This window comes from Hippocampus zosterae, chromosome 3 (assembly GCF_025434085.1).
Source record: "Hippocampus zosterae strain Florida chromosome 3, ASM2543408v3, whole genome shotgun sequence".
Classification (NCBI taxonomy): Eukaryota; Metazoa; Chordata; class Actinopteri; order Syngnathiformes; family Syngnathidae; genus Hippocampus; species Hippocampus zosterae.
The window spans coordinates 19,588,609-19,610,087 of NC_067453.1; the positions used below are offsets into that span (position 1 = coordinate 19,588,609).

Genomic DNA, 21,479 nt, shown 5'->3' on the forward strand with positions numbered 1-21,479 from the left:
GGCCTGCGTGGGTATTCTCCGGGTGCTCCGGTTTCCTCCCACATTCCAAAAACATGCATGGCAGGCTGATTGAACACTCTAAATTGTCCCTAGGTATGAGTGTGAGTGCGAATGGTTGTTCGTCTCTGTGTGCCCTGCGATTGGCTGGCAACCGATTCAGGGTGTCCCCCGCCTACTGCCCGAAGACAGCTGGGATAGGCTCCAGCACCCCCCGTGACCCTAGTGAGGATCAAGCGGCTCGGAAGATGAATGAATGAATAACAAGTAATCTCAACTTCCTGGTGAGTGCTTCCAGAACAATTAACCCACTTGTGAGGCACAAAGCACCTTAAAAGATTTCAGTGTTAACATATGGTGAAGAAAGAAACACTAAGACCAAATGTGGATTATTTAAAACTTCCGGGCTTTAAGATTGTTGCTCATATGCCTTTTTGCATCACCTTGAATGGCCCTGTTTTTGTTGTTTTCAATTAAAACATTAAATGCAATGTAGTTTTTTGTTTGTAGTTTGTTTTAATAATGACACATGTCATGATGGTGTTTGACTGATGCTCTAGTACAGGGGTGCCCAAACTTTTTGGATCGAAGATCTACTTTTCGATCAACTAACCTCCCGGGTTCTATCCTTACCGGCGCGCGCTTGCGCACGCGCACACGTCATGATGAGAAACAGCCTGAAACGTGCAACACACTTTTGCAGCCTGTTAACTATCGTAGCTCACACGTACAGTTTTAAAGTGCTTCCCTGGGCCCTCCTAGATTCTTATTCTTTGCTCATGCCCTCGCTGAATTGTACACGAAGCAAACTCTGAATGAGAATCATGACGATAAAAGATAGAGCGCAAAAGCTCTTATCCCAAGCTGCAATTGCAAACTACTGAGCGCTAGCAACTTCCGGTGACGTAATCAGGCGCCACCGTAAATTCAAGATTTACCTGCTTTATTTTATTTTTTTGTGAAAATGAGACTGATAAGATGATTAGGGTGCAGTGTATATTGAGACAAAAAATACATTACTAACATGTACCAAGACACACAAATGTTTTTTTTTTCCTTCTTGACACTCCTCGGATGTACTCGGGCCCTGTCTGAGATCTACCGGTAGATCAGGATCTGCCTAATGGGCACCCCTGGTTTAGATGAATTCCAACGTCACTTTCTACGACAGGGGTGCCCAAACTTTTTGGATCGAAGATCTACTTTTTGATCAACTAACCTCACGGGATCTACCCTTACCGGCGCGCGCACGCACACACACACACAAATTTAAGATTTACCTGCTTTATTTTAGTTTTTAAATTTTTTTTTGTGAAAATGAGACTGATTAGTGTGCAGTGTATATTAACACAAAAAATATATTACTAACATGTACAAAGACACACAAATGGTTGTTTTTGTTTTTCTTCTCGACACTCCTCGGATCTACTTGGGACCTGTCTTAGATCTACCGGTAGATCGGGATCTACCTAATGGGCACCCCTGTTCTACGAGTATTGTAACGAAACTTTTCCTCTAAATGTCCAGTAAAATGTTCCGTCCTAATCTAAATATACATAATTTATGTAATTGCTGTATTTTCATACAGTAAGAGCAACATTTAATAGTTTTGATTTATATAGCACCGTTCAAGATTTGATGAGCATTTCATTTCACTCAGTAAGCTACAGTGATTGATGTCTGTTTATTTTGAGGATACGTACAATGCACTGCCAAAAGAGTCTGCCAATTTAAAAGAAAACCACTCCAAATATCAAACAGATTTTAAAAGTAGCACGAATAAGCTACAGTCAGAAGTAAACAATGCATAAAAACATATGGAATGGAAAATAAAGCGTAAATAGATTGCTTGGACATGAGAGGCACCACAATGGAACACCCTGAAAACCAAGAACGGCATTCTTTTTGTACTGCCATGATATGAAAGAGAGAAAAAAAACAATACCTTGGCTTGCTCTGAACCACATTGACCACTTCGCGTTTATCGTGCACAGCTATCGTTTACATACACGGCTGACAGGATTGCAGTACTTGATCAGAGTTTGATTTGTTTATGCAATTAACTTATTTTGTGGGAATTGATCCACTTGTTGGAACCATCGTTAAAGTCTGCATGCGGTCCATTAAACTCCAAGTTACGCTCTGACTGTCTTTTCAAAGATGACCTCACTCAAAAATGACCCTGAAAACAACTGTGAATTGTCACCATTTAATATCCCAAACGATTTCCTGCGTAGACATTTAACACTTATTTTCGTAAAAACAGAGAACATCATTTTTATTAGAAAGAATAACAAAAAAAGTGTACAGGGCGGTATCACTACATCAGTGTTTGTTTGCGTTGGGGGGTGAATGCCATACAGCAGAGCTGGTGCGTTTAAAGTAGCGTGGTTTGCTTTTGTAAAACAGGTTCTCCAGTTTGGGCGGCTCAATTGTTCCAAAGAAAGCATCAAAGTCAGGAGGGTTGAAGTACTGCTTTATAATAATCTGCTGTAGATTGTTACCTAGGTGGAAGAAGATCAGGTAATGTTAATCACTATTCATACAAAATAAAAAATTCTCTTTGGCCAAAAACGGGAAAAAAGAAGAGCCTTCATAATACAGTTCAATACGAGAAATACAGGTCGTTACTTATATCATTACTTCTCAAATGTGCACATGTAGAAATATTGCTTCAGAATGATTAGACTACTGAGCAGATACAGTACCAACACGCAACCTTTTTTTTTTAGCAATGAATTGTTTCAACCCTCCTCAATGCTGAAGGGAGTTTCTTGTTTCACTTTTCAACTTTCCAGGTTGATTCAATTCAAAGAAACAACAAATCGTCATCAATGTCAAACTGATTTATATCTGATTAAAGTCTCTCATATAAGGCAATTTAACATGTGTCTTGCTAAGACTCAAGGATGCAACTTAAAAAAAAAAAGATTTGATTTTTTAACTCAAAAACGATTTTCTGTTTGGAAGCGCTTTTTTGTTGTTGTTGTTGTTGGAACCCCTAATTTAGTCATATATAACGCTTATATGATACTTCGTCGGCATACCTTCTGCCCAAGATGGAATGGGCTTTCTTGGAGCAGACTCATCATCAGTGGAATCGTCACTGTTTTGGTCCATTCCATAGTTTTCTGAGTTTTTGGACAAAGTCACAGTTTTGTTGCCACCCTTTGGAGTGATGGAATATGACTGTGGTGATTTCTGCCCGGGAGAAAACACTTTGTGAGCATCTATAAAAAAAAATCTCAATATACACCAAGATGAAATTTGAGCAATACTTGTGCCCCCACCTCAATATCCACAGTGACGTTGAGGCCGCCGCCGAAGCCGCCTTTTGCTGTAGGCGTTTTCATCACAGAATGCTGCAAAACAAAAAGAAAACGAGACAACACAATGTCCATTATTGCGGTTTAACAAAGAACACAGGGTCATTAAAAATGATCAGACTCGCGGTACCTCGATATCCACAGTTACATTGAGGGCAACGGCGGTCTAAAAATAGAAAGAAGCGAGGAGGGGGGATATAAATCAATCAGATATTAAATACAGCCTTCAAACAATACAATAATTCTCGTATAATTAGCAAGAGACAGATTGCTGTCCAGAATGATTTGCTAGTGTGCACTGAATTGTGGTTAGGCTTTCAAAGGAGCACCTGAGGTTGTTGCTTGGTACGCATTTGGTTTCCTGACCTCGCTTGCAGTGGTGATTCTCCGATTTATTTTCAGATTAAGGGGACGCCACCTTTTAAGGGTCAACGGGTGACTTTGTTATTAACAGGAGTTGACGATGGGAATATTTTAAGTCGGGGATGGGCAATTCTTTTTCCTTGGGAGGGCGGGGTAAGTACGTGACATTATTATTTGACAAGCTTGTGTTATTGTCAAATGGGCCGTCATTGTTGTGTTCTTGTTAAATGGGCATGGCTCCTGACGCCCCCCCCCCCCACCCCTCTCCAATAAGTTAGTTTATATTTACCTTTGCATTAGCAGCTTGTTTGGCAGCAGCCTCTTTGTCTTTAATAGCCTTTTCCTCTGCGGCTAATTTTTGCTGCTCCTCCTAGTGGAACAAGTCACCCGAGAACATTACAGCTGATAAACGGGCTCATTGTTGCTGAAAGCAACATGCCACCGAAAATTCATTTCCCGTCATTGTATGAGGCAAGGTTTCGAAATATTATTAGCCGTTCAATGGCTGAAACAAATACTCCATGAGTCTCGATAAAAAGCCTCGTCACCTGTTTTCGTTTCTCCTCCAGTTCTTTTCGCTCCTTCTCTCGAGCTGCTCTTTCCAGTTCCCGCTGCAGAGCGAGAGCCTTCTCTCTTTCGTCTCGCTCCCTAGAGGAACATGTCATAACAATCAACATACATATATTGTGTACGCCTCATATCGACAATGGTTATTTGAAAGACGACCTTTCTGCAGCAGCGAGGCGTTCTCTCTCCAGCTCCCTCTCCCGCTCCTGCTCTTTTTTCAGCTCCAAAGCTCTGCGAGCTTCTGCCAGCTTCTTGACTTTTAATTCCTCCTCCTTGGCCTTCTTTGCCAGCAATTCTTGTTGGCGCTTCTCCTCCTCCTGAATTTGTAAAACACAAAAAAGAAACAGAGATGGACACCTTGTTCAAGAACTGAAATATGTCAAGTGGCTTACCGTTATGTGCGATATTTTTTTGTGACAGTGACACAAAAGCAGGTTCGGAAGTGAAATAATAGAGAAATATAATTCTTACCGCTTGTTGAATCTTCTTCCTTTTAGTTTCTTCTTCCAGCTTTCGTTTCTGTTCAAGTTCTTCCTGACGTTTCATGGCAGTTCTTTTTTTGGCCATCTCTGCCGCCTGACGCTGCAGTCACGGACCAATGTTGAACAATTTTGACATGGCACAACTGGTCCAAGTAATTACGCTAATCGTTCAAATGACTTCCTCACCTTATCATTTTTCTCATCAATGTGGGCCATTTTTTGCTCAATCTTCTTCTTTTTTTCTTCTTCCCTCAGCTCTTCTTTCACTTTGGCCTCAAACACCTTTCTTAGCCTCTCATCCCGCTTCCTATCAGACAACAATAAATGTAATTCGACCAATCAAATCAGAAAGGGAAACATTTTTAACTGGACCAGACCGTTTGAATTCCTCTTGTTTCTTTTTCTTCTCCTCCTCCATCTTCCTCATTCGCTCCTCTTCCTGTTCCTGCTTCTTTTTAAGTGCTTCCAACTTTTGCCGCTCTTTTGCCTATGGAATACGCGCCATCAGAAAACAAACTCCTTCATAACCATCATTTTTAAAAGGGCACATAGAAACCTGGAAAAACATATACATATATTTTGAGGCCACAACGAAACTTTCCCTGGAAACTATTAAACTTGTTTTGTGAAGTGAATTGCTGCTGCATTAGCATGCTAACATCAGGTAACTTGTATTTCAATCGCAGAAGAAGAATCCATGAACGAACAAGTACAACTGGGGGCAATTATGAAACTGGAAATTTCTCACAGAGGTGGACACAACAATGGAACTTGACTAACAAATGTCACTTCAAGACAAGCGGAAGGGTGTACAAAGGTTAGCAGGTGTGGCAAGGGGGTGCTTTAGTTCAGTATCAAATGAGTGGACACTATCACCAAATGACCACCAACACACAGTGCTCATGCACTTACCACTACATTCATGCTCATCTGGGGAGGGGAGATAAAAATAAAAAAATGAATGAATAAATAAAGCAATACAATGATTCGCTGCTCGGCTAAATTATTTTGAAAAAAATGACAAGACACATAAACGTACAGTGTATTGAAAAGGATATTTGGTAACTGCATTACTTGGGACTCAATTTACTTATGACACACGACTCTCGGGGCGGTGGTCGAGTGGTTAGCCGTCAACCTCACAGTGCAGAGGTACCGGATTGGAATCCAGCTCCGGCCTTCATGTGTGGAGTTTGCATGTTCTCCCCGTGCCTGCGTGGGTTTCCTCCGGATATTCCGGTTTCCTCCCACATTCCAAAAACATCCATCCATTTTCTAATCCGCTCATCCTCACGAGGGTCACGGGTGTGCCGGAGCCTATCCCAGCTGTCTTCGGGCAGTAGGCGGGGTGTAGTAGGCGGGGTACACCCTGAACCGGTTTCCAGACAATCGCAGGGCACACAGAGACGAACAACCATCTGCGCTCACACTCACACCTCGGGACAATTTGGAGTGCTCAATCAGCCTGCCATGCATGTTTTTGGAATGTGGGAGGAAACCGGACTACCCGGAGAAAAGCCACTCAGGCACGGGAAGAATATCCAGACTCCACACATGAAGGCTGGAGCCGGAATTGAACTCTGTACCTCTGCACTGTGAGGCCGACGAAAACTAAATATGCCCAAATATACTCAAACGTTGCTTGTAACACCACCAAAAAAAAAAAAAAAAAAAAACACTCTACAGTATTCGTCTGTGGAAGCTTATCATGTGGTGTTTTGGTTTCGCTCTTTAAGGTGGAAATTAATGCTGACCTTTGGATCAATCTTCAGAGGGGTGGCGTGTTTAATGAAGGACTTGACTACAGTGTTCCGGCTGAAGGAATTCGGAGTCATCATCAACATCTGATTCTTCTGAACAGTGTGAAGAAATGATTTCATGTTCGGTCTGAGAGCCTGTAAGAGAAAAAAATGATCCACGTTTATCAAGAACACTCAAAAGTGCAATTATTTATTTCTATGATTTATTTGGGCATATTACACTCTGACTCTTCTTGGGAGGTGAGAACCTCTTTATAGGGCTTTCCGCCGTTGTGTAGGGTGCTTTGCGCTTGATGCTAGTAGTTGACCTAAAGAAAGAGGAAAACAAGAAGAATGTCCTTGTGATTGATTTTGTGCATTTAGGTGATATCAGGCAGCAACAGGCTGGATTTACAATTCTTTGGTTCAAGTGACAAATGGGGTATGTGTCATGGCAGAGTAAAGTTTTAAAAAAATCCATAGAGTTGGATATCCTCAGATCAGAATTAGGCCTTTTCCAAATGTGGTTAAAAATCTCAAGACTTATCACACATCAGATCATTTACGTGTGAATATGAGAACATGGGGGCTCTACATTAGAGGGCCCCATTAGAGGAGTGTGAACTGATCATTCGCCATGCTGCCTTTTAGCAGACTTGCTTTGATTGCTATTAGTGCCCCAAAACTCAGCCACGCACTGGCCAGGACAAACCAAACAATTCACGCGAGTGACCTACTGTGAAATATAATGCTTCGTACTTTATCATACATTTATTACTGCTTAACTGTGTATTGTCATTGTCCAGTGTTGGCACTTGTAGAATTACTGACATGCAATTTGGACATCTGCCAAGGCTGGTTTTTTTTTCATGTATTCATTGAATGTGTACAGACGTGTCAATTTAAATGGGGATGAAAATACAGTAGACGGGGAGGAAAAAAAGGAATGCAGGATAATGGTTCAATTGAAATAGGTCACTTGAAACGGCATTACACATCCAGCCATGATGGGTCACAAGGACACTGGGCCAAAAGCATTTAACAGTGTGAAACTCACCTTTGACTGGCCGGTGGAGACTGTTCTGTGTCTACTGTAACAAAGGGGAAACAATTTAATAACTTTTAAGGGCCATCCATTAAAAAAACAACAAACAAACAAATACCCGTTTGTAGATTGTTCCTCTCAGGGGTAAACAGCGAAGGCGGGGCCAGTTTTGGAGAATTTGCCGCCACAGAACGAGTGATGCGTGCCAAGCATGGCTGCTCACTCACGGTTGTCTGCGTACACACATTTGTATGACACAAGTTAAAAATATGAATAAGAAAAAAGGCATTAACTGCCTTCCCAAATGATCAAACAAGAAATTACTGCCCGTGTCATTGACAGGTTCATTCATTAACCCATATTGGTACCTGAGGAGAATCTGAAGCATCAGTTGCAGCAGCTTCTGGATTTGCAGTCACGAGTTCTAATGCTCTGTGGTGGTCAACAATAATTTTAAAAATAAGTAAACCATTAAAAAAACTCAATTTCATTCATTCAATTATTGCAATTATTAAAACTATTTCAAATTAAAATGAAAATATACAACTTGTAATAGGAGAGTAACATGCAGCGTTTACACTCAATCTCAGATATTTGTGCGATTGTTTAAGTGTTTTTATCAGACAGAATTAGCACGATGCTGTGCTGGAAGAGATGAAGTGTAATTAAGAAGAAAGAAATGGCTGAGAAGGTGCCCAATCAACCTCCAGTAATAAACATCTCCACAGTTGAGAGCAAAAATATATGCATGCGAGTCTTTTGTGCACTGAGTTTTTAGTATGCGTTACGGCTATGTGTATGTTAACTAAGGTAGAAGCTTTTTGAATGTTAAACATACCGTACATTCAAACCAGACTTTTTTTTTCCCCAAGTACTTACACTTCGTCCGCCTCTTCCATGGATTCACAGGACGAAGTGGCTACAATCAGAAAAAGTCATCAGATACAGAAACATGCCAAATATGACTGACACATTTGAAGAAAATTTGCAAATGTTTTGTTTCTCACGGTCAATGTCGCTGCTACGTGATGAGTTGGCCTTGCGAGCTGCCTTCTTCTTCAGCATGGATTGCCGGGAGGTACGGCGCCGAGACTCCTGCATCATGCTGTGCCGCAAACCGCCTAGGGAGTGCCGCACCTTCAACGAGCACCTCATAGAGCTCCGCCGTGAGCTTCTGCCCTTCCCGGCAATTGCAATTTTGGCAGCGGAGCGTCCAGGATCGGCTTTGGGCTGTATCGCTTCCTCAGCAGACAAACGCTCCAATGCAGGGATGCTGACGACCACGTCAGGTGATGGTATCGCAACAGGAGAATGGCTAGCGTGGCATGACTCATCCAGCTGGACGTCTGCGTTGTCCAACTCGCTATTTTTAGCCACGCCTTCATCCTCAACAAGCTCTGGCTTTTTATTACAAGCATCTACAGTGTCAGAGATTATATGGGAAAGCTGGTTCACATCCTCCGTAATCGCTGCCCTGGTTTGTTTGGTTTTGCGAGTAGAGCGTTTTGGCCGCGTGCCGGTGCTGCTTTCAGCTGCGGAATCATCTGCAATGGCTTCTTCAGAAATGAAGTTCAGTGGCTTGACAGAGGAGCCGCGAAGATTACTACGGCGACTCTTTGAGAACCTGCATCACAAAAGGCAGATGAAGTCACATTACACCAGGCTTCCATAGATCTTTCAAATGGAGACTTTGTCAAAGGGCAACAAACCTTCGCCTGACTTCTTCCTGTCGGCCAACAGACACGCGCTTCCGGCGACTATTCTTCTTTTGTGATGGCGTTTTGGGCATCAACTCTGGTTCAGAATTAAAGTCCCTACAATTTAAAGAAAGGACAATTGAAGAATCACACCATTCTTTATACTACTGTATATGTTGTTTAAAAATGGTTCCAATAGAGGTCAACAATAATAAATTTGTAACTTATCACAAAGGTTTTCATTTTTCACCCATGTTGAAATTTGATTTACGAGCAGACTTAGGGAGTCAAGGAATACATGTTACGTAATGCATTCTGTTATAGTCACAGAAGAAAGAAAAAAACACTACCAGATAACATTTTTAATGCAGGGAGGGAGACGGCACAGACGAATCCTCAATCACCCACTCAACAAATTTGTTTATGTTTTTAAGTACATTTGGTATGGAGTCATCCAAAAGTAATTCAAAGCATTCAAGTTAGATTACTTTAATATCAAAGTAATCGTATTAACCTGATAAAAATAATTAACATGGACAAAAAACAATGACCAAAACAAAGCAGTTTTTAAATGACATGATTTTACACCCACCTTGAGAACATGAGGTTGGCCTCTTGTTGGATCTCCTCAAGCCAAACCATGTGGACATTGTCAATGTCATTCAAAAAATCTTGTGTTTTAACCACAAACATCTTCATCAGAGACTGCAAAGACGATTTTACAGTGCTCATGGTGGCAGCTGGAGGGTTCTCTCTCTCTCTGAAACAGATAAAGTTTGGGGGAAAATGTTTCTCTAGAAGGACTAAAGTGGTTGTGATTCTGTTTGGCTACTCTGCATTAAGAACATGCTATACTGTGCATTTTACTATGAACCAGAATTGCATAACAGAGCAGTAACTTTTTCCTAGGCAGGTAGCAATTACACTTTAAGGTGGTCTCATAGTAATAATAACTTAAATACTTTCAAGGGACCTAAATATGCTCAACATTTCCCCATTAAAATAGGCCGCAGTACAGTATCAGAGCAAGTCTGAATACAAATACACTGGTCCATGTGCATCCTGAGACAGGCAGGAATAAATTACACTATAACAATTCCATGAGATTTATATTAAACTTCAGGTTGCAAACGTAGTAAGTGGTAAGTAAATGGTTGCAGGTATGTACTTCCGCTGATGTTTAAGGTACAATTTAGAAGAGAAGGCTTTGCTGGCCTTGAGGGACCTACCACTAATATGACACCCCTGCTGAGTAAATAATTTAATTCGAAATATTTTTAAAACAAAAAAATCACTAACACGTTTAAAAGTCACTCCAAACCAAAATGGTACTACTGGTTTCACGGACACACTTTGGCCTTTTTGCTCAGAAGCAGATAACAGGAAGCCCCATCAGTGCTGATTTTTTAAATAGTTGCGCACAAACAATCGAAGAACGAGCACAGACGCCCGAGGACAAAAAAGAAACGTCAGACATATTAACTCATCACAAGCAGCTAAAGTAACATTCGACGAGCTAGACTTTGGAATGAATCTGTTGTATTCACACGCGCTGGCCTCGCATTCGCAGAAAGAGTAGCACTAATCCACTTATTTTGAGAGCGATTTCGTCACGTTTAACACTTATACCACATATCACAACATTGCGTAGCGAATATCAGTTTTTATGTCATTTTTGTGCTGGCGGCAAATGTTTTCTACAGAAGCTTAAACTTGGTCCCCAGCTACTGCAAGTAAGGTCACATCGTTTACCTTTATAAGAAGAAGAAACGTCAACACAATCCAACGCTTGCTCCCCCGCGAACCGACAAATCGAATATTATCTTATAAATAAGCCATACGATAAGATGACCGTCAAGCAAAATTCACAGACCATCGACATCCAAGTCAACCTCCGCACTGTCGAATCTGTTTAAAATTTCAAACCACATCGGCCAATCGGAAAGTGGCGTTTTGTGACGTCATCGTCGTCAGAAAATTCTTGTTCGTTTTAATAACCGAATACTCTGAGACGGGCGGGTATCTGGACACAAAAAGCATGCGGGGCAAGGAAACCATCGAAGCAACAATTTAAATCAAACAAACCCCAATGGAAAATATAAAGGCGGGATCTGCCCAGATTTAAATCCACCCAAAAAAACCGCACAGTCCAAGAAAATTTACCTCTCCCATTTTTAGCGTAAACACAAACAGGAACATTTTGCAGAATGAGCTTCCGAGCCTCCTGCTCTTTTGACAGAATTAGCCAAAATACTGTCAGTCTCCACTTAAGTATATGTACAGTTCGGATACGCTACTTGTATCATAAATAAATAACAAAGAAAAATTAGAAGCCATCTCGTGTAAAGGTCACATAGTAAAATCGAGCCTTTGCAGAAATGAAACAGCAAATTTTTACAAATACTTATTCATACTAGACTACAATTGGGAGTTATATTTAGCTAGTAATTTACAAAAAATATTACAACCACAAATGCATATTCACTTTATTAAAGAAAGAAAATGCTTTGTAACAGCATGAGAGCATTGTGAACATCTTCAAGCCTGATGCCAATGAATAATGACCCCCCCCCCCCCCCCTCACACTAAATACAGTATATGAAAATAATCATGGAAAATAGAGGCCTCGCACGTGCAGGACACTGTTGTCTGAAGCTGACATTCACTGTCGAACAAACACCTAAGCGCGAGATCTCGGCAGTGACAAAGGGGCGTGTTTACCAGGCGATCGTGCGGACCATCCTGCTTTATGGCTGTGAGACCTGGCCTATGAGAGTGGCTGACCAGCGCAAGCTGGAAGTCTTTGATAACGATTGCGTCCGCCGTATTCTCCGCCGCCGCCGATCGGACCGGGTCGACACTGCTGACCTTCGTCGCTGCCTGCACCTTAGCCCCTTACCAGCGTGTCTCCTGCAACGCCGACTCCGTTGGTTCGGGCATGCGGCACGCCACCAGGAGGGCGAGTTGATCAGGGATGTTCTCCTTCCTGCTCCTTTGCCAGCCTGGCGCAAGCGGCGTGGTGGACAAGTGAAGACCTGGGCCACCACGATGAAAGAAGACCTCGCGTATCTTTCCGGCCCCTTGGTGGTGGGTCTGAGACGGTGGAACCAGGACTGGCTGAAGCTGTCGGTTGAATTGGCACAGGATCGCCGCGCTTGGGCCGCCATGATCAGGGATGTCGTGCGCGCCAAGGAAGAAGCCGGTTCAACCCGCCCAGGGTGAAGGCCGTTGCAAACAAAAAAAAACAAACACCTAAGTTCTCTCATTGTGTTTAATCAACACCTAACTCCCCATAAGTGTCTATATTATGTGAGGACCTGAAATTGTTTTCACATGCGATGGCTGTTTGAAAGTGCTCTATAAATACTGTTGACTTGACTTATCTTCAAACATAAGTTATGTATTTAGAAACAAATCCTAAAATGACCATCGGGTCTCTAAACAAGTACAGTGAATATGGTCGACGAAACTGTTTTTGCTGTCCGTTGTTGAGTATTGTGAAGTGGATACTGACTTGAGTTTGATGCATTCAACACAAATTATTGTCAAATTATTTAGAAAGGCCAGCAGAAAGACGACGATTCAAGTCTGCAAACAAATCCAGGCTCTCGTGGAAATGTTACTGGTGCCCCTAAAAAGACATGAAGACATAACAAAACATAACATCCAATTAATAACCCACCACTTGATAAATTAACCAGCTATCATACACAGTGTCGTGGTGTGTTGTTCGTCAAAAGATAGTGAAAGTACTTTTTTCCCTAGTGTAAAGCAACTGCCCCCCCCCCCCACCCAAAAAAAGAGAAAACCAAATATGACCAAGAAATGAGCGATTCCTCTCATCTGTACACAGGATTTCAAAGATGCCCTGTTCATTTTGTTTATTACCTGGAGTTAAAGGGATTTTAATCCCAGTTGCCTTGAGGATCACCTGCAGATCACACTTCTTCGCACTGGCAGCACTGCCTTCCTGCTCCCTCAGTATGACGCACACCTCATCTCTGCGAAACAACCAGTCCAACTGATGGCCCAAGTAACTGACACCACAGATGGAGAGCTCACTCAGGTCATCGGGAAGAAGTGGGGAAAAGGCCAAGCATTCCTTCTGAACTCTATAAATAAAAAGCACATTTTTTTCATTTTTGATTGATTTGTTTCAACAAGCGAGGTGGGATGATTGACGACTTACTTGAAGCCGCTGTAACCGAACACAACGGCTTGCAGGAATCCTCCCATGCCCGTAAGAAAGTTAACTGCACCCGTACCGTCCGATGACTCGCTCCACACCTGCAAGGTCATCACACATTTCCTCAGTACCCAAGAACGAGGTTCGTGCAGCCCAGAGCAATACCTGGAACGGTCCTTGAATGTTTCTGAAGCACTTCTCAAGCAAACGCTGAGCTTTCTGTGCATCTCCCAGTTCCAGCCAACCAATCGCAAACATGCCCTGAATGATATAGAGAGCACAGTTTGTACATCAGGCATGTCCAAAGTCCGGCCCGGGGGCCAAATCCGGCCCGCGGTCGAATTTCATCCGGCCCTCGGCCCCTGTCATAAAATCAGTGCCGTCTGGCCCGCAGGTTGGGCGCAGTGGAACACGTGTTGCATTGACTGAGGTCTCGTAGACTGGTGAGTGATGTTTTATAGAGTACTGCTTCCCTCTAGTGGCTAAATGAGTAATAGCATTCACTAAATGAGTAATAGCATTTAGACACTAGAGGGCAGGAGCACTCTACGAGACATCACTCATGAGTTAACAAGACTCCGTGTTTATATTGACTGATATGTCATATTTCAAATGATCCTTGCAGTTGTGGATATGTGTATTGCTTGTTCATTTCCCTGTTGTTCGAGTCAAAGGTTTTGTGACTATTGAAAAGTCATGGTGATACATTTTATGTTTCAAATCAATCAATTTGCACTCAGGAGACTTCTGTTTAAGAAAAAGTCAAGTGAATAAGCAGTTGCATGTGATATACCTGTTTCAAATGAACCAAAAGAAATTCTTAAGATTGTTGAAATTAAAATAAAAATGGAAATGTGAAACTGACTGGCTTACTAAAATTTGTTGAACAATATTGTTGTTCAATGTAAAGAATGTCAGCCAAGGTCGGCCCCCCGACATTTTACCACATAAAATCTGGCCCCCTTGGCAAAAAGTTTGGACACCCCTGTTGTACATGTTTAAGAGCAAACACTCAGACTTGCAGACTTTAATTGGAATGGGCGGGGTTCTCAAATTTAGCCCAATTATCCAGATGTGTGTGTGATCCCGCTTACGACTGGCAGACGTTTTTCGAGCAGATTCACCCTGAACACAACCCACACTACAGCTCCAGGATAATTGATTTCTGAGACAGGTTTTTTTTAAAGAGATTCATCAGACAAATTGTGTCATTTTAAAACCCTAAAAACCTGGACAATAAACTGTAATCATTGTGTTTTTATGGTGGATTGAACTGTGAAACTGCACTTCACCCAAGTCATGGCTGGTCCATGAGGATCAGTTACTATTTCATACACTTCAAGATCATTTCTTCTAATCTCAGGTGACATGGGCAGGCCAAGAGGATAGCTCAGCATCACAGTGTCGGCCTGTTTCACTGGATAACCTGCAAGGAAATGTTATTTCAATGTATGTCATTGTGAACCAGCTAAAGGGTTCAAAAGAAAACCTTTAGAATAGCCTTCAAACTCAGGATGGTATCGAGATTGTTGGTCAAAATTTATAAGGAGGTTGTCTGCGACATCTTCCCATTCCTTTGGTGCAGGATGTTTGAGAAGATCAGCTAATAACACAGCAAACTGCAGACTGAAAACGAGATCGTTAATGCGTCGGCGGTACGAATACAAGTTAACATGCATGAAGTGAAGAAATATGCAAATGGCGGTACCTTAATTTGGCCACTGTATTTGTGTAGACAGAGTTGTTGACATTGGAGTAGTACTCATCTGGTGGCATGACACCTAAAAGGCACAAAAATTAACTCTTCACCATATTCACTCCCAAAGACGTTTTTAGACGTCGTTTCAGACTTGGTCCAGAATTGGCTGGTACTGAATGAATTAATCAGGTATAAGTACTGACACGCTTTAGCCTTGTGAATAAAGTACGACATATTCCAAGTGCCGTGTTGCGGCTGTTATGCTCCAAACAATAAACGGTATAAATAGATGTAAAAATGTGGCCCATAAACCCATTCATTTTCTGTGTTTAAATTTGCTTAGTCATTGCAATGCACACTACCTTCCATTGATTTGTTTCTTTTTCTCCAGTTTAAACTTGCCCATGAGATTTTTGATATGGTGCTTATTTGTGTTTGGTGATCTGTCCATCCACATACACACAATGTAGCTCATAAACGGCTTCCCCCATGAGTTGAAATGCTTTTAGAATAAACCCCTGACAATTCACGAACAGACAGTATGCCTGGAATTGGCATACTGTATTTTTGGACAGAGAACCTAAAACAGTACCTAAGAGATGATACTTCTGATCATCGGGGCTCCGGGTTACCCTGGAAACCCAGTAATCAGCCACGCCCCATATCAGTTGACTCCCCTGTCCGTCTGTGAACATTGTCAGATCCTGCAAGAAAGAACTGAGTCAACATGAGTTTATTTGAGGAAACGTGAGGTGACGTGGTGACGCTGAGCAGCGAACCTCAGTGAGGTAGTAATAATTCTGGAAGGCCAGTGCGATATCTCCATTGATGTGAATCTCTTGTTCTGCGTAAATATCATCAGCGCACATCTCCCTCCCTGACATGGCACTCTGCCAGGCCAACTTCAGCCCCTGTACACAGACAACACCTGCATACGTTACAAAACATTTTACACAAAGTATCGTCTCACATACCCTTAAAATGGAGTACTGTGAACCTCCATTCATGTCTTTAGACTTTTATCCGGCGGCCCGGTGGAAGAGTGGTTAGCGCGTTGACCTCCCATTGCGGAGGTACCAGGTTCAATTCCAGCTCTGGCCTCCCTGTGTGGACTTTGCATGTTCCGGTTTGTCGGTTCCGGTTTCATCCCACATTCCAAAAACAACAATGAACGCTCCAAATTGTCCCTAGGTGTGAGCGTGAGCATGGATGGTTGTTCGTCTCTGTGTGCCCTGCGATTGGCTTGCAACCAGATCAGGGTGTACCCCACCTACTACCCTGAGACGGCTGGGATAGGCTCAGGCACCCCCCGCAACCCTTGTGAGGATAAATGGATGGATGGCTAGACTTTTACCCATCCGTCCCATTAACCAACAGTTGCTTCTGTATGAATGTTCTTGTAGTGTTTGTGTTCTCATAATTTTTAAAATGTAACTCTTATGTCAGTGCCTCGCCAGCTACGAAACATTCCTCACTGCCCCAATAAGCACTGTATATTCAACTGCTTTGCACCACTTTCCTTCACTGCAGTAAGTTCCATTTGTAATTGTATTCATTTCGTTAGTCCAATAAGAAGTCACACTCATACCTTGTATCCCTGCTTTTGAGCATTGTATTTTGCGCCGTCGATAGTCCGCACCCTGTACTCCAGTGCTGCACGGGCCAGCTTGGGGTAGAATAAAGCGACTGTGGGAAGTATCCAGATCTCCTGTTGGGTTTGATATTGCTTTTAGGGTGACATACCAAAGAAACAGGAACAGCAGACGTTGGTGGCATTATTCCAACCTGGTCCCAGAAGACATGACCCCAATAATCCTGTGCGTCCGAGCCATTCGACAGTCCACCTGGACTGACGCCGCCAAAAAAGTCGGTTGGGTCACGGATGGAGGGAAAGGCACTGAGGAGGTAGAACATGCAGCCGATCACAGCTTTCAAGAGGCGCTCGGACCCCACAACTTCCACTTTGCTCTTCAGCCACAGCTCCTTCCATGCTGCTTCGTGAGTGCTGCGCAGCCCACCCGTCGCCATCAGCTCGAGGCCCTCATCAAAACTGGTCTCTGCGACGCTCAAAGAGTCCGCCACAACCACAATGAAGCACCAGTGTTCCTGGCTTTGCTCAGGTGGTAGCGTCAGGCTGGAGGGAATGGGGGTCCAGATGAGGTGAACCATGGGACAGGGGCCTCCTGGAAACTCTGCGGTGTGTGTGTGCCCTTGAATGTGGCTAAAACACAGAAACGTATTAATCAGGCCCGGAAAAGGATTTGATTTTTTGGGGGGGGGGATACTCACCTCCCACCTCTGTAGTCAGCAGAAGCCTGAAAATCAATGTCTTTGCTCTGAGGGGTGAAGGAAGTGGATAGATTCACCGTGTACGCCACCTCCGAAGTCACATGGCGCACCAACAGAATCTCCATCACCATCAGGTTAGAGTGGTAGCGGTGAGAGTAGAACGACTGGAAGATTGTTACGCTGGGTGAGGCCAGTGTGTGTGTGAAAACACCTGTTTGAGAATCAACAGGGAATCACACACTGATTTTATGTACGTATACAGTCCACATATACACTATACTGTAGTACTATAATTGAACTGCTGACATTCATTGGGAATAGGGACAGAGCTGCGATTGTAAGTGACTCAGTAAAATGCTGTAATATTAAGCGTTTTAGTGGAGGATAAAGAATATATGGCTGTGAGTATTGTTCTATTATCCGTTTACAAATATTGTTCCACCGTTTGTGTTTAAAGGGTTCTAGAACCGCAACTATTGATGCTAATCCTTAGCATGGCGATGGCATTTTCCAATATATGTTAGCATGAAGCCAGTGTTTTGTTTTTTGTGTCACGGAAAAGATGGTATTTCTAGTTCTGTTTAGCATTGCACTCTCTCTTGAGTCCAGATTTCTAATAATTTGATTGCTATTTTGCTGTGCAGCCAGACATCTATGAAAAGTGTACTTGATCGTCTAAGCATTCAATTGCAGTGCTTCACGATTACGTGTCAATGTTAGGTTATCTTAGCAATTCACATGGTTTCTCCGTCTGCCCTCATCAATTTTTTGTGAGAACAAATATTTGTCAAAAGTTTATCTTATCCAAAGCCGTGGAGGCAATGATCGCCGACTGTGGAGTGACAACATGTTGAGCTGGACTAACGCCAACTGAAACTCATTGCCAGCTAGCTGACGTGACGTGAGTGACGCGTGTCCCTCCAGCGCAGGGAAGCTCTTTGGGATGTCTCGGTGTTTAATTCTTAATTTTGCTGTTCAATGTGTTTTTATGTGAAGGCACAATGACATTTTTGCCTCACAAATTGTGATGGAAAACTACTTCTTTTGAGCGTTGCACTTGTCAATCCAGGTTGTGCCCCACACATTACTCAGTCCCCCGGGACCGGCTCCAGCTCACCTGTGTCCCGAATGTGTACAAGCCCTATAGAATATGAGTGGATGGATAGATAAATTAAAAAGTAGGTACACAAGAGACAACCTGTGTGGGCATCTAGGGTGTAGGAGTCTTGACCAACTTCCTCTGTGTCGACCGTCACAGCTAGAGGACAAGGAACTTCGGCACGGTGGCATTCTCCCCGTCCCCCATTGTACACGCTGCCCATGTGCATGGTACTGTTGTACACCCGCCATCCCAATAGCCCGTTGGCAAGCGGAGGCAGGAAGCGGTGGTCGGCGGGGAGAGAATCACTTGTAAAGGTGTAAGGGTCACCAGACATGAGGAACTGGAGTTTCTTCTCGAGGACAGGCTGAACTGTCACATATGGATGATCATTTTACATTTCAGTGTTATTTTTGCATAAATAAATCCACAACTGAAAGCATGAAAATCAACTTCGAGAAGATCACAGTTACTGTAGTTTCACGACAGGTGTGCAATACTGTACTAGTTTGCGCAGTATACGTACTGATTAAGGATCACGTGGCACAACAAATACACTCAGTTCGCTGTTTATTGAGAAAGTACTTATACCTTCTCTCAAATCACTCTATTACATACCTGTCAAAACTCATACGGTTTAGCCATAGTTCATATGGATTTTGTGGTGAATCTTACGTATATGGCCGTATCGCACAAATCATACGGATTCTGAAAATTTCCGTTTTTTGTCCCCCCCCCTAACAGGTGGTTCCGTTTGCTTTTGCCCAGAATGGTGCTCGTCTACTCGAATGCTTTCTTTTCCGGAATACAACTCTGAACACAGTAATGCCACTAAGTAGAATGATGATTAGACATTAACCAGACATTGTATTATGGAGATCTACAATAAATGTCATTGAAAAATTCGTGGGTTTTTTTCTGTGCCGTTTTTTTGATATATAAAATGCTTTGGTATAAGGATTTTTTGCTCTTTATAAGGATTTTTTTGGTAGTTTATACAGGTTGACGCTCCGAAAAGTTGACAGGTATGCTATTAGTGTATACAGTACATGATAAAAAGATGAGCCCCAACCACGTCCGTGGCCGCTACATGCTGGACATCTACGAACGAGTGACGTCATCCCTTAACGTGGCTTAATATTTAAAAAAAGAAGAAAAAAACAACTACGACCAATTCACACGAATTCCCGTGCACATTTCTTCCTATGCCCACTTTAATGTCTGAAAATGTCAAAACGATCGCACCAATATTTGAGATTTTATTGCCGTCTTCTTCTACATAGGCGACCACTCAGGCACAATGTCACTTAATGAAGAAAATACTTTATCAAAAACTAAAATATTGAGGGGGTTGAACTGATATTTTCAGAGATCGGTGTAAGAATAGGTATACATTTGCACATGAATAATGGTGGTAATTGGTCGTAGTATTCAAACAAAGTCACGTTCAGCTTTTTTTATACGCACATAAAGCGTCGAGCCGTAGCGCAGAACTCGAAGACCCGTGAAACAAAAAAAACAACACATGAACTACAGTGTACAACTGTTGCAAATTACCTTCTTCAATTAAATAAAACACACACTGTAAATTCCCAGACTAGTCCAGCGGCGTGGATTGTTGCATTTAACAGTGTACGAACAAATCCAACTTGATACGTTTGTCCTTACAGCAATAGTGTTTCTACCTCACGTGATCAGGATGTAGGAACATCTGTTTCTGCCACAAACTGCAAAATTGGTATGTGATGATACAAGTTGGAATAAAAATTCATAACGAGCTTTTAGAGTTGTCAAAATGCTGCCTTTTGATGTGTGGAAATGTTCACTTGTAACTGTAAAATACCGAAAAAAGTCTAAAGTTGTTACTGGACGAAAACTTGAAGCCACGGAGCTCACAAAATCTGGAGTGGTCTGCAGGTCAGTCGCAAAACGTGGCCTGGAGCTTTTTGGGAAGTAGCACCATTAAAGGCATTTACGCGGAGAGAATTGTTTTTTTGTCACTAGGTTCATTCATTCATTCATTCATTCATTCATTCATTCATTCATTCATTCATTCATTCATTCATCTTCCTAACCGCTTGATCCTCACTAGGGTCGCGGGGGGTGCTGGAGCCCATCCCAGCTGTCTCCGGGCAGTAGGCGGGGGACACCCTGAATCGGTTGCCAGCCAATCTCAGGGCTACAAACGTATATTACCGAGGACACCTTATATAGAGGATTTTTGCCTTTCTATTCGGTTACCATTAAAAAAATCTCATTCGTTTTCCTTCGTGGAGCTCAATGAGTGAAAATATACAATTTTAGGGTCTAATTGCAAAGACATTTAGCACTAATTACTAATACCTACCACCGTGCTATACTGTCTTAAAACGTAAATTACAAACAAATGTCAATTTTTGACATGAATGAAATGAGTAAGTATGGGAGAAATGACATCTATTCAAGGGCAAAAGGACTGGCGGGGGTCTGTCTAATCTGTGCATGTGCGCCCTCTAGTTCAGCTGAAAGAGGCTCCAGCAAAGACCATTGACAACTGTTTTTTTAAAAAATAAATGTAACGATCAAGTTTCTTAATATTGGTGGAAGCTACCCGGCATACCAATCACAGAGTGGTGCCGGAATGGAATCCTGCTGATGAGGGCATGCACTCGCATTCAAAATCGTAGCCGATATAGTAATTTATTTGCCATGAATTTATCCACATTACGCCTTTGTGAAAAAAAAAAAAAAAAACTTTGCGAGATCTCGCAAAGTTTTTTTTCTTCCATGTCCCCTTAGGGGCTCCGTACCTTTGCATGAATGAAAATAATGTTATTTTTCTCCTCCTCAAGATGCACCATCAGTTGACAGAATTTGCAGTCGACCGGTGATCTCGGTTTGACGTATGCGATCCTCCTATTTGCGGAACCCCGCCTCCCCGTTATTCGTAGAAAAACTCACCTATTTGAATGTTTAAACAATTCCAAACTGGCTTTTCGTGCTTACAAAAA

General features: G+C 42.5%; 2 protein-coding genes across 4 annotated transcripts in view; both read right to left on the minus strand.

Moving 5' to 3' along the window:
* Nucleotides 1–2,192: 2,192 nt before the first annotated feature.
* On the minus strand, nt 2,193–11,137 carry incenp (inner centromere protein). The gene is made up of 21 exons (XM_052061923.1): nt 10,969–11,137; nt 9,809–9,974; nt 9,229–9,333; nt 8,527–9,143; nt 8,399–8,438; nt 7,888–7,951; nt 7,638–7,752; nt 7,532–7,565; nt 6,716–6,803; nt 6,490–6,630; nt 5,648–5,665; nt 5,113–5,222; nt 4,922–5,042; nt 4,725–4,835; nt 4,413–4,570; nt 4,235–4,334; nt 3,976–4,056; nt 3,454–3,489; nt 3,288–3,359; nt 3,045–3,198; nt 2,193–2,501 (listed from the first exon to the last, which is right to left on the minus strand). The coding sequence occupies exons 2-21, from the start codon at nt 9,946–9,948 to the stop codon at nt 2,323–2,325; spliced, it is 2,484 nt and encodes an 827-aa protein (XP_051917883.1). The 5' UTR covers nt 9,949–9,974; nt 10,969–11,137; the 3' UTR covers nt 2,193–2,322.
* Nucleotides 11,138–11,684: 547 nt separating this feature from the next.
* pgghg (protein-glucosylgalactosylhydroxylysine glucosidase) overlaps nt 11,685–21,479 on the minus strand; it is an 88,894-nt gene continuing 79,099 nt past the window's right edge. The window contains exons 2-16 of one of the 3 annotated variants that reach the window (XM_052061885.1): nt 20,047–20,097; nt 18,589–18,861; nt 17,391–17,601; nt 16,887–17,322; nt 16,690–16,809; nt 15,881–16,012; nt 15,694–15,805; nt 15,111–15,183; nt 14,892–15,028; nt 14,695–14,828; nt 13,568–13,663; nt 13,406–13,503; nt 13,105–13,328; nt 12,469–12,847; nt 11,685–11,896 (exon numbers count right to left, since the gene is read on the minus strand). In XM_052061885.1, coding sequence (XP_051917845.1) covers nt 12,771–12,847; nt 13,105–13,328; nt 13,406–13,503; nt 13,568–13,663; nt 14,695–14,828; nt 14,892–15,028; nt 15,111–15,183; nt 15,694–15,805; nt 15,881–16,012; nt 16,690–16,809; nt 16,887–17,322; nt 17,391–17,601; nt 18,589–18,826 — 2,088 coding nt within the window. In that variant the 5' untranslated portion in view covers nt 18,827–18,861; nt 20,047–20,097 and the 3' untranslated portion in view covers nt 11,685–11,896; nt 12,469–12,770. Of the gene's footprint in view, nt 11,897–12,468; nt 12,848–13,104; nt 13,329–13,405; nt 13,504–13,567; nt 13,664–14,694; nt 14,829–14,891; nt 15,029–15,110; nt 15,184–15,693; nt 15,806–15,880; nt 16,013–16,689; nt 16,810–16,886; nt 17,323–17,390; nt 17,602–18,588; nt 18,862–20,046; nt 20,411–21,479 lie in introns of those variants that run through there. The other 2 variants (XM_052061886.1, XM_052061884.1) reach the window with 2 other exon arrangements.

Excerpts from the sequence above, each read along its gene's own strand:
- incenp (XM_052061923.1), bottom strand. The coding sequence starts at position 9,948 with ATGAGCACTGTAAAATCGTCTTTGCAGTCTCTGATGAAGATGTTTGTG. Across the intron at positions 5,043-5,112 it reads AAACAAGAGGAATTCAAACG|GAAGCGGGATGAGAGGCTAA; the intron begins GTCTGGTCCAGT and ends GTTGTCTGATAG. Across the intron at positions 3,199-3,287 it reads ACGTCACTGTGGATATTGAG|AAATCACCACAGTCATATTC; the intron begins GTGGGGGCACAA and ends TCTCCCGGGCAG.